At 33.7% G+C, this 12470-nt stretch overlaps 1 protein-coding gene across 5 annotated transcripts; it reads left to right on the top strand.

The window, feature by feature from the left end:
• On the top strand, positions 1285 to 4433 carry LOC109357943 (nucleolar protein 56-like). 5 transcript variants are annotated; one of them, XM_019601999.1, is made up of 9 exons: positions 1285 to 1390; positions 1623 to 1842; positions 1951 to 2165; positions 2271 to 2428; positions 2560 to 2747; positions 2836 to 3088; positions 3330 to 3478; positions 3577 to 3717; positions 3928 to 4433. In XM_019601999.1, exons 2-9 carry the CDS (start codon positions 1638 to 1640, stop codon positions 4257 to 4259), a joined length of 1641 nt encoding a protein of 546 aa, XP_019457544.1. In that variant the 5' UTR covers positions 1285 to 1390; positions 1623 to 1637; the 3' UTR covers positions 4260 to 4433. The 5 variants fall into 5 exon arrangements, with proteins under 5 accessions (XP_019457544.1, XP_019457546.1, XP_019457560.1 ...); XM_019602001.1 differs by having other exon boundaries at positions 1291 to 1386; XM_019602015.1 differs by having other exon boundaries at positions 1297 to 1382.

Genomic DNA, 12470 nt, shown 5'->3' with positions numbered 1-12470 from the left:
TAGCTTGAATTTGGCTCGGTTAAAGTTCACGAACTGTTCAATTCAGTTCGAACGGTTTATTTGGACAACTCAAATAACTAATTAAATTTTAAAAAATACTTGAAAATGTTTTATATTATAAATCTAATCTATTTTTTATATATAATATCAATAAATATAAAAAATAATGTATATTTCATAATAAAATGAACATAAAAATTAGTTTTTATATATATAAATAAGTAAATATATATAAAAATTTATTGAGTCAGCTCATGAATCTAACAAGTCGAACTATATCCAATTAAAGTTTGACTCGTTTATTTAAGGAGCTTAATTTTTAGCTCAAGTTCATCTCATTTAGTTCATGAACCAAATTTATCGAACTAAATAATGAATACCGAATCAGCCCTGTGTGTAGGCGTATAGCATTAGTCTCTACTCCTGAGGCAGGCAGGGTTATATATCCATATGTATGGAAAATTGTCCAAAATTGTACCTACAGCTGCTAATTGATATTGCTAATCAACACAGTTTGGGCCAATAGCAGAAGCTGTTGGGCCGAACAAGGATAGTATTTCTTTTTTGGTATAACTTTGGAAAACATCATCACCTACTATTGTGAAATCAATAATAAGTTAAGCTATTCATGAATTATTTAAACAGTACAACACTCAATATGTTCATTTGATTTAATTCAAAAAACTGATAAATTTAAACTTAGAGTTAGGCTATTAAATTATTTTAATGAACCAAAATAAGATTCCCAAACAAATAAATACCAATGTCTTTTATTAGTAAAGATTGGTTTCTAAAGAATGGAATAGTTCAAATTGAGTTTTACATTAAAAAGAGTATTTGCATTAATGATGTAAGAGTTTTATACACTGTTACTAAATTATCTAACATTCATTTCCAATCATCATTAATTCTTAAGTAAAACTAATACAAATAAATGATAAATAATATATTAACCGTTTATAAATCTTTACATTATTGGTAAATCTTATCAATATTGTTACTTTTATATAATTATACTTTAGCATTTGATATTTACTTTTATATAATATGTGATTTGGTTTTCACTATTTTAAGCCTATGAAGGATTGAAATACTTATTTAGATAGAGAGTCACACACCAAAAAATAATTAGCTCATTACCGAAAAGGTAACTAATAACCTTAGTGGCTACAAAAAAAACCAAGTATAACCGGTTTTATATAAAAAAATCAACCAAACCATAGAACTAAACCACAAATTTTAATTCGTCCGGTTCAATTTCGAGTCATATTTACCGCACGATAATGGACACTTGGTTCTGCGTTGAAAACCCTAAACCCTTTAAATGCCCTTTTGAAGCGGCAGTGGTTTTAACAAACACTCACACGACGCAGGTAGCAGCCGTTCGTAAGTCTCTTCCTTTCTCTTCCACTCTCGCCACTAACTCCCTTTTAGCTCAACTCCCTTCTTTGTTTTTTCATATAACTTCACTCGCTATCACTTCACGCTCAAACTAATTTTTGTTTTCTAATTGAATCATCTCAGTTTTTATATACGCATCTTATCTACCTATATATTAGAACATATCACCTTATTTATCTTTGTTTTGTTCTTTTTCGCTTACTTACTTAGTTTTGTTGTAGGGTTTTGAGTATTAAATGGCGCTATTCCTGCTTCACGAATCCGCTTCTGGTTATGCTCTGTTTGAGGCTCACGGTCTTGACGAAATCGGGCAAAACACCGAAGCTGTTCGCAACTCTGTTTCTGATTTGAATCGGTTCGGTAAGGTTGTTAAGCTTCGCTCTTTCAATCCTTTTACCTCCGCTCTTGATGCTCTTACACAGTGCAATGCCATCTCTGAAGGTAGCTTAACCAATCTCGATATCAAAATGTTGAATTTAGTTGATTGCGTGTTTGGTTGAATGTTGAATTGATTTGAGTTGTGGTTATTTTATTTGATGTTGAGTTCAGGTTTGTTAACTGATGAGCTTAGGACTGTTTTGGAGACTAATTTGCCTAAAGTGAAAGAAGGTAAAAAGTCTAAGTTCAGTTTAGGTGTAGTGGATCCTAAGATCGGTAACCAGATATCGGAGCTCACCAAAATCCCTTGCCAAAGCAATGAATTTGTACTAGAGTTGATTCGCGGTGTGCGCCTCCATTTTGATAAGTTTGTCGGTGATCTCAAGGTTAGCTAGCTTTTATACTCATAGCTATTTCTTTTTTGTGTTTATCCAATAGAAATAGCTCTCTTATTATGTTATTAAATTTTCTCTCGTATTTGGATTCCCTAGACTGGAGATTTGGAAAAGGCTCAACTTGGTCTGGGGCATAGTTACAGCAGAGCAAAGGTCAAATTTAATGTTAACCGAGTCGACAATATGGTTATTCAAGCAATCTTCCTCCTTGATACACTCGATAAAGATATCAATTCGTTCTCCATGAGAGTCAGGTAGTATATGTTTGATATTGAATAGTTAAATCTAGAATCAGTACTCTGCTGTTCAAAATAGTATACTTCCTTTGAAAGAATTAATAAACTTGTAGAGTTAAATTTGCTGCTGATTCATGAACTGTGTGCAGAGAATGGTATTCATGGCATTTTCCTGAGCTGGTGAAGATTGTAAATGATAATTATCTGTATGCCAAACTTACAAAGTTTATTGAGGACAAGTCGAAGTTGACTGGAGACAATATTTCAGACTTAACTGACATAGTTGGAGATGAAGATAAAGCAAAGGAGATTGTGGATGCTGCCAAATCCTCCATGGGTAGAATTCTCGTTTTTGTACTTGTATAAATTGCAGTCAACTTTGTATCATTCTCTATCTAAATCTTCTTTCTCTTGGTTTTCTTCAGGACAGGATTTATCACCAGTGGACTTGATTAATGTCCAGCAATTTGCACAGCGAGTGATGGACCTATCTGAGTATAGGCGTAAGCTGTATGATTACCTTGTTACTAAAATGAGTGACATTGCACCTAATTTGGCCTCCTTAATTGGTGAAGTTGTTGGTGCTCGTTTAATTTCTCATGCTGGTAGCCTCACAAATTTAGCCAAGTGCCCCTCCTCGACTCTTCAAATCCTTGGTGCAGAGAAGGCTTTGTTTAGGTTTTTAACTCCAACACCTGTTTGGATTTTTTAAAAGTTTGTACTGCTTATTTGTTTATAGAGACTAACATGACAAGGCTTATATATTGAACTGTGAGAATTTGTTGTTTCCATTATGATAGATTGATAGGTTATGTGTTTTGTCATGACAACAGCTAACTTTTGTCTCTGATGTTAATGCTACTTTTCTGGTGTGCTTTAATTTCAAATATATCGTTAACTTTCCCCATTTTCTATTCAGGGCATTAAAAACAAAAGGAAACACTCCCAAATATGGTCTCATATTCCACTCTTCTTTCATTGGGCGAGCATCTGCCAAAAATAAGGGTCGCATGGCTCGCTATCTTGCTAACAAATGTTCAATTGCATCACGGATTGACTGCTTTTCTGGTTTGTTTCTGACATTAATTTTTGTCATCTCTTATGTGTTACTTAGCCCTTAGCACCTCTTTGCATGTCTAATGATTTTATTCTGTACTGTAATGCAGAAAGGGAAACGGGTAGTACTGCATTTGGGGAGAAACTGCGTGAGCAAGTTGAGGAGCGACTTGACTTTTATGATAAGGGAGTTGCCCCTCGTAAGAACATAGATGTCATGAGGTCTGCTATAGAAAGTGCTGATAACAAGGGTAGGGAACCAATGATTTGATATTGATTTATATCTCTTTACTTCTGACTTATATTGTGGAAATATCCTTGTTTTTCCCTTTATTGGTTGAGGTTATAGGGTGAAAGTTCGATTTTGTTTTAACTTGAGAAGAATATATGTTTGGTTCCCTGATGTACATATGCATCGGGTAATTGTGGGATTGTACTGATTTATAAAGTAATTGATGCAGATACAGAGATGGAAACAGAAGAAGTTCCTGTTGAACCTTCAAGCAAGAAAACCAAGAAGAAGCAAAAGGGTGGTGATGACATAGCTGTTGAGAAGCCCACAGAAAATACAAATGGTGATGCATCTGAGGATCATAAATCAGAGAAGAAGAAGAAAAAGAAAGAGAAGAGGAAACTGGACCAGGAGGTGGAGCTTGATGATCAAGTTGTAGATGATGATGCCAAGAAGAAGAAGAAAAAGAAGGATAAAAAGGTTGATAATGCCGAAGTACTGGAAGCTGCTGTTGAGACTAAGAAGAAGAAAAAGAAATCAAAAACCAAGGATGACGAGTAGACTTTGGAATGCTGTTTTTTAAGTGTGGAAAACGAATCTGTCATGTGTTGATTTAGATATTTAACTCATATGCTTTGAACTTCTGTAGTTGTTGCACATGCCTAGACTTGTGTTGACTTTTTTTATGACAATTTGTCCTGACAAGTTTTGGTATCATTACACAGTATTTGAAAAGTGCAATTTTTTACAAAAAAATCTACTGTCTTTCAAAGCATGTTTGGTTTCTTCACTTTCTTGTTAGGGAGCTACAGAATCACATTTGGCCTGATGGCTTAATGCTACTAGTTGTAACTTTTGGTTATAATTATCTGAGTCTGAGGGGTATATGCATAGTTGACAAGATCGAGATCTTACGTAAAATCGGAAAGGGTAGATGAAAACGTAAAATGTGTGATTGTAACATGGATCGTAAGATCTTACCAAATATTGATTTTTTTTATATATACATATACACAAGATAATAAAAACTTCAGCTTTCTCTATTGCGATAAATAACAAAATTAACAAGTAGCACTTGATAAAACTTAAACTTCAACATCAAAATATATTCATATTAAAGTATTATGTCTCATATAATTGCAAAACTAACATGTCAACACAATCAACTAAAGTGTGATCTAAATCAATAAATCAAATCACGTAAGGGCATATCAAGATAATCATCTTCATTGACTTCTTCATCTTCATTAATGGTTTTTGTTCAAATAATAGAGATAAATTATATTATTTTCACAAAGAACACAGTAAGTATGTTGAAGATGGAGAAGAAAAACTTACATGAGAGAAACTTTTGGACTTCTTTCACATGGAAATTAATTTCTGGTATGGTATATTTTTTATGTTGCTTTAGGGTTTAAAATAATTTTGGGTGGGTCAAATGATTTTGGGTCATGGGTTTTCCTTCTATTCGGGTTTAGAAGATTAGGATTTTACAATTTGCGGCTTTTGTAAAAATAAAAAAAACAGTAACTCGTAAGATCTTTCCGATTTCACGATCCTACGGTCTTTCCCGACGATCTCACCAGCAATGGTGACATCGCATTCAAAGTGGGCACGTGACTCGCTAACTCTTGAAAACTCGTAAGATCTACCGATCCTACGAGTTAACTCACGAGTTTAACTACCATGGTTATATGTCAACACTACTAGTTGTAGCTTTTAGTTAGAACCACGTTTGATGGGTATGCCAATGTGTAGAGGTGATAAAATTATCTATAATTTTACTTAATAGATTTAAATGAATATATCTAATGAATAATATTGACAATAGATGAATTCAAATTTATTCATTATATCTAATAGATACCTGTTGATATATCTATTTGGGTGGATACTCAATCCATCTAACAAACAAAAAATTAAAAACGTTATTTATTTTTTAATTTTGTATCTAAGAAAATTAAATTCAAACAAATTCTTTCATGATTTTCACTTGCTTTTAATATTTTTTTATTAAATTGATATGAATTAAAGGAAATATTATGTAGTTAATAGTAAAAGTTCATTGTTAAGTATAATATATATATATATATATATATATAACTCACATGTGTATAAACTTTATATATTGTCATTGTATCGTTTATCATTTATATTTAATCATCATTGACTTTTTAAAAATATAATTTAAATGAATGGTGAACGATATGATGATTATGTATAAATATTTACACTATACATATATATTGTAGTCTATAAAAAAACTTTACACATAGAACCTACGTCACGTAGAATATTGTAAATAAATATTCTTTTTAAAAGTTCAAAAAATCATTTTTTAAAAGTGTTTTTAAATTACTTTTTTTTAAAAAAAATCATTTTTAAAAGTGATTTAAAAAATGATTTAGTGAGATAGCAATTTTTAAAATAATGATTTTCTTCAATAGTGTTCTAATAAAAAAATCAAATAGATTGGATATCCATGCAAATCCATGAAAATGAAGTCCTTGATGAATTGAATGTATATGAATTTATTAAGTTTAGATATGGAAGAATTGAATAACTTAAGATATAGTTTAAAACTTTAAATGAATTTATATGGATTAATGAGTGGCTTTGTATCTATCCATTAATATCCAAATCTAAATTCATACAAATTCATTTATTTACCACCTTTACTATTGAACTATCTAGATCACACTCTGAGTCCAATATCACAGGAAGCCCAAAAGAGATATAAAACTACCTCCTAAATTTAAAGATTATCTTATGTAATTAGGAGAAGATTATGATAAGATTACATTTTGTTATTTTTAGATTTAATTTCCATATAATTGGATTGAGATTATATTTTATCAATCCATAGGTTAAGTTTCAGTATTATTTAGTTAATACTAACCCTCATTCAAAGAGCATCAATAAAAATTACATCTTTTTTATGATTCTTAGTTTTCCTTTAGTATATTAGAATTCTTCACTACTAGGATATCACTTTAACATTGGTACTGTCATTGTTGTTCTCATACCTCATAAACTTACTTCATCTTCTTCACCCACACACTCTACCAAGGAGGACGCTTCCAATGTGATTGCTCTGAAAAAATTAGTTGTCATGCAGCAGAACATGAATGAACGACAGGATCTATTCCAGGCGTCCACGGAAGCCCGCATGGAAAGCACCCTTAATGGGTTAGTGGAAAAGATCGCAAGGTTAACAACAAACACAACACAAACACCACCACCACCACCACCATATGGCTTTCAACCAACACCACCGCCACCATATGGCTCCCAACCAAGACCACTAGCAACTCCATATGGTTGTGGACTGTTTTCGGCACTAGGAAATATAAAACCTCTAAAATTACAACTACAACCATTTGATGGTACATAACCACAAGATTGGTTGTTCCAAGCATAACAATATTTCAACTTATATCAAGTCGCTCCCTTTCAACGCCTTGAAGTCGTAGCATTTTCAATGAAAGGAAACACGTTAAGTTGGTATAAGTGGATGTTTCAGACCAATCAATTAACAAGTTGGGAAGACTTCACAACAACTCTAGTGGTACATTTTGGACCATCCACATTTGCGAATCCTCAAGCTGAACTATTTAAATTAAAACAAACTGCTACTGTCACAGTTACCAAACCAGATTTGAACGTCTCTCAAATCAAGTAGTGGGAATGACTCCTGAAATATCGCTCAACTATTTCTTATATGGACTTCATCCAGAGATTGGGCGTGAACTAGAAATTCAGCAAGCCTTTTCAGTGATTAATGCAATTGGGTTGGCAAGATTGTGGAAAGTAAAATCGTTGCGGCAAAGGCCACATCAAATCATCCATGACGCTCCCAAACAACTACAATAACCAGTCCCAAGACGATTGGACTTAATGGTGTTAGTCAAACTACATCTCACACTCTGCCCATAAAAAGACCCACTGCAACTCAAATGCAGGAACAACGCACATAAAGACTATGTTATAATTGCGATAGAAAGTTCGTTTCAGGAAACTGTTGCCAACCAAAGCAATTCCTCTTGATGCTGAGTGAGGAAGGTAGTGAGGGTCTAATTGCTAATGACCATAATTTACCAATGTTGGGTGTGGAATGCATATCACATGACATAGACCAATAAAAAATTATTCACTTCCACTTATCCGATCTGCTCTACAATGTAACCCATCTCCAAAGACTCTTAAATCTGAAGGCCATATTTTTGGACATACAGTGACTTAGGGGTGAGCAAGATCCGACCCTATCCGCTCACCCGACACGACCCGATCATGATCGAGTCCGAATATGATCGGGTCTGATCGGGTTTAGGGTCAAGTTCAGGTTAAAAAAATAGACCCAATCAATATTTAGGGTCAGGTAGAGACCAAGCATGATCCGACCCATCCCGTCCCAGGGTCACTCGTTCATCATGTTTGTATGTGTTTCTACTCAAATGTGTATAGAATAATGATACTCTTTTGGTCAAAAGTATCATTTATTCTTTAATTTTTCCATAATATATACATGATTAATAATATATATACATATATCATTTTATATATCAAATTACATATTCATAATAATAAATAATGTTGAGAAGTCTTTATCTAAAATGAGTATGCATTATATTTAATCGGGTCTAGGGTCGGATCTGGTTTAAAAGCTGACCCGATCTCTATTTAGAGTCGGGTTAGCTTCAGGTCCAAGTTCAAAAAAGTGACTCGACAAATATTTAGGGTCAGTAAATACAAGCCTTAACCCATCCCAATATGGCCCATGCTCACCCCTACAGTGACTGTATTAGTGGATACGAGTAATTCACACAATGTTATGCAATCCAAGTTGCACAATTTTTACAGCTACCTATTTGCCCAACCCCAAAGTTTCCAGTCATGGTAGGTATTGATGAGCATACTACAGTGACTGTATTAGTGGATACGAGTAATTCACACAATGTTATGCAATCCAAGTTGCACAATTTTTACAGCTACCTATTTGCCCAACCCCAAAGTTTCCAGTCATGGTAGGTATTGATGAGCATATTTATTGTGTTGGATTATATAAAGAAACTCCTATTAACTTGTAACAACAATTATTTCACATTCCATTTTATCTTTTGCCAATACAAGGAGCTCATGTGGTATTAAGGATTGGAGGTTAAGTACCCTAGAACTAGTCACTTCAGATTTTGTCATTCCCTATATGACATTCGCATACGACAATCTCATCACTCTAACTAGGCAACACTCAACTTCACCACATTATCCACCTTCCACCAACTCAAAAGACTTACACATACAGATGCTATTGTAGACATATTTTGTGTCACAATAGCACCCACCCAAACACTGGCACCCTAACACTTATTCATGTGTAACCAAACATGTTATTAATGTGATCCTATTAAAAAAGAGAAAAAAATATGTATGCATTTTAAGAGTTTTTTACACTGTCATTGTATCATCTATCATTTATGTTTAATGATCATTGACTCTTGAATAAAGTAATTGTTGGAACATGGTTGTGGGTGTGGAATCTAAAAAACTCCAAAGTCCCAAATAAAAGAGTTTTGTAAGAAAACAACTCTCAAGTCCCACATTGGATAGATGAGGAACATGGAAAAAATCTCATGTTATAAATAGAATTCACTTATCTTCATATTTTCTTGCCCCAAGTTGAATGCACTTTCATTTAACTTTTGCTTTCTCTCTCATATTTTCTGTCAATGCATTTCTGGCAAACTTCTCCCCATTTCTTTCTGTGGTACTAAGAATTGGCACATGTAGCCAAATTGTAGGAATTTCGAGAACTGACACCAGTAGTCAGTATTGAGGGAAAAGAATTGGCACATGTAGCCAAATTGTGGGCATTTCGAGAATTAATACTCGTAGTTAGTATAGTAGGAAAATAATTGACACAACTAGTCATATTGTGAGAATTGACATTGGTAGCCATATTGCGAGAGTTTTGAGAATTTGCAATGATAGTCATATTATGGTGGGTGTATTCGAGATTGGTTCTTACAATACAGTTAGAATTCGATAATAGAGATTCAAACTGTTTTATCTTGGGGACGACGTGATTGATAGTCTGCTTGCACATTTTGGGAAGTACCACAAAACGTCTTAAAGAGAGCGACCTGGTCGTGACTCAGACAATAAATATTATTTCGTGTTTTTTAGAATTGTTGCAAGCAACACTAACAATAATTTTAAGACAATTTCTACTGCAATGACATTCGTAGATAATATTACTAGACCAAACATCTATGACCTGAACAAACCATTTTAGTTTGATAAGACAAATTTCGAATGGTGGCAATATAAGATAAATTTTTTTATCACTATGACAAAAGTTGCCCAAAAGCTGAAAAAGGAAAGAAATAATTTGGCTATTGAAATAGCTCTCTGGAATGAAAATAATTACTTTTATGAAGTTCAGTCTGGATTAGTTGTCAGATAATCTCTATAATTACTACAACTCATATATGTCTGCCAAATTAATTTGGTATGCACTTGAGAAATAAAGAAATATGATACTAAGGAAGTTAAGATAAAAAAAATATATATGATGTTACCATTACCCCAAGTATCAAATGACTGATAATAAATTAGTAGAGCCCCAGTCCTATAAGATACATAGAATTGCTCATGAAATCATTTATGATGATATGCCCTTAGAGAGTTAAACTCGTAGAACCTATGAATGTGTATTCGTTGGATATGCTTTAAACAACAAGCGTACAAGTTTTATGACCTTAACACAAAAGTGATCATTAAGTCTAACGATGTTGACTTCAATGAAGAGAAATTCCTTTTTAAATTGAGGAATAGTAGGGGCACATCAACTAGTCACATACTTGTGATTAAAGATAATGATAAAAAAATGAAAGGTTTGAAATAAAACCTAGAAGAAGTAAGAGACCAATAATTGTTAGAGAGTATAGACCTGATTATATGGTATTGGAGGATAATCCATCAATTCTCCAAGAATTTTTGACTTCTTTGGAAGTTGATTTGTGGCAAGAAGCCATAAATGATGAGATAGACTATCTAGAGTCTAACAAGAAACATACTATGTTAGTTCAATCCACCATGGAAGTTGAGATGATAGCATTAACAACAACTAATGAAGAAGTAAGTTAGCTGATAATTTTACTTGCAGAGATTCCCATATGGGAAAAACATATACCAGTTGTGTTGATCCATTGTGATAGTACCACGACTATTGTAAAAATTGAGAACCGATTTTACAACGGTAAGAAACGACAAATACGTCATAAATACAACATCATTAGAGAGTTACTATCTACAGGAGCTATTAAAGTGGATCATGTACGCACTGATAATACATTAGAAGATCATTTAACGAAAGGACTAGCTAGAGAGAAAGTCCATAATAATTCTAAGAGTATGAGACTATTGCCCTTAGAACGAGGATCACTCATGATGGTAACTCGACCTAACTGACTGGAAATATCAAGAAATAGGTTCAATGGGTAATAACAAGTTCTGAAGTGATATGAGAATGAACATGTTATAATATTATTAGAAGCATGATTCGTGTAGCATATGTAAGGATGAGTTAAACTCTTAATGAGATCTATACTCCAATTGGAGTGGAGTACCTAGGCTACAAGAGTACTATTGATAGACTCACCTATGTGAATGTGGAAGTGGGGGATGTTTCCTATGAAATTTTGGGGCATAAATTTCTAGAGCGTTCACTATACTGGGATAGACGTGCATGGTCTTTAACGCACTGACTTTACATAATATACCTTTGAAAAGGTTGTTTGTGGTTTGATGCTGGAGATGGAGTTCAAGACTACGAGTCACTCTAGTAAAATCTAGATTTTATTCACTATGCAATGGTTCAAGTCGTATGACACCTTTGTTTATGCACATTCTTATTGAGACCATAAATATTCTCGAAAATCACTTTTTAATTTCAAGCGAGGGATTGTTGGAACATGGTTGTGGATGTGAAATCTAAAAAACTCCAAAGTCCCACATAGAAGAGTTTTGTATGAAAGCAACTCTCAAGTCCCACATTGGAGAGATGAGGAACATGGAAAAAATCACATGTTATAAATAGAAGTCTCTTATCTTCATATTTTCTTACCCCAAGTTGAATGCGCTTTCATTCAGTTTTTTTCTTTCTCCCTCATATTTTCTGTCGATACATTTCCGGCAAACTTCTCTCCCTTTCTTTCCGTCGTACTAAGAATTGGCACATGTAGCCAAATCGCAGGAATTTCGAGAACTCACAGTAATAGTCAGTATTGAGGGAAAAGAAATGGCATAGGTAGCCAAATTGTGGGCATTTCGAGAACTGACACTGTTAGTCAATAGGAAAAGAATTGGCATGGATAGCCATATTGTAAGAATATCGAGAATTGACACCAGTAGCTATATTGTGAGAGTTTCGAGAATTGACAGTGATAACCATATTGTGGTGAGTGTATTCGAGATCGGTTCTTATAGGGTAGTTAGAATTCGATAACAGAGATCTGAGCTGTTTGACATAGGGACAGCGTGATTGATAGTCTGCTTGCACATTTTGGGCAGTGCCACAAAACGTCTTAAAGAGAACGATCTGATCATGACTCAGCCAATAAATATTATTTCGTGCCATTTAGGATAGTTGCAAGCATCGGTAACAACAATAATATAAATGAGTGATGGATGAACGATACACTCACTGCGTATAAATTTTTATACTACTACTGTATAGATATTATACTCTAAAAAAAAGTGGACATGACAAAA

Source organism: Lupinus angustifolius, chromosome LG01 (assembly GCF_001865875.1).
Source record: "Lupinus angustifolius cultivar Tanjil chromosome LG01, LupAngTanjil_v1.0, whole genome shotgun sequence".
In the NCBI taxonomy this organism is placed as follows: domain Eukaryota; kingdom Viridiplantae; phylum Streptophyta; class Magnoliopsida; order Fabales; family Fabaceae; genus Lupinus; species Lupinus angustifolius.
This window is presented reverse-complemented; position numbering and strand designations above follow the sequence as displayed.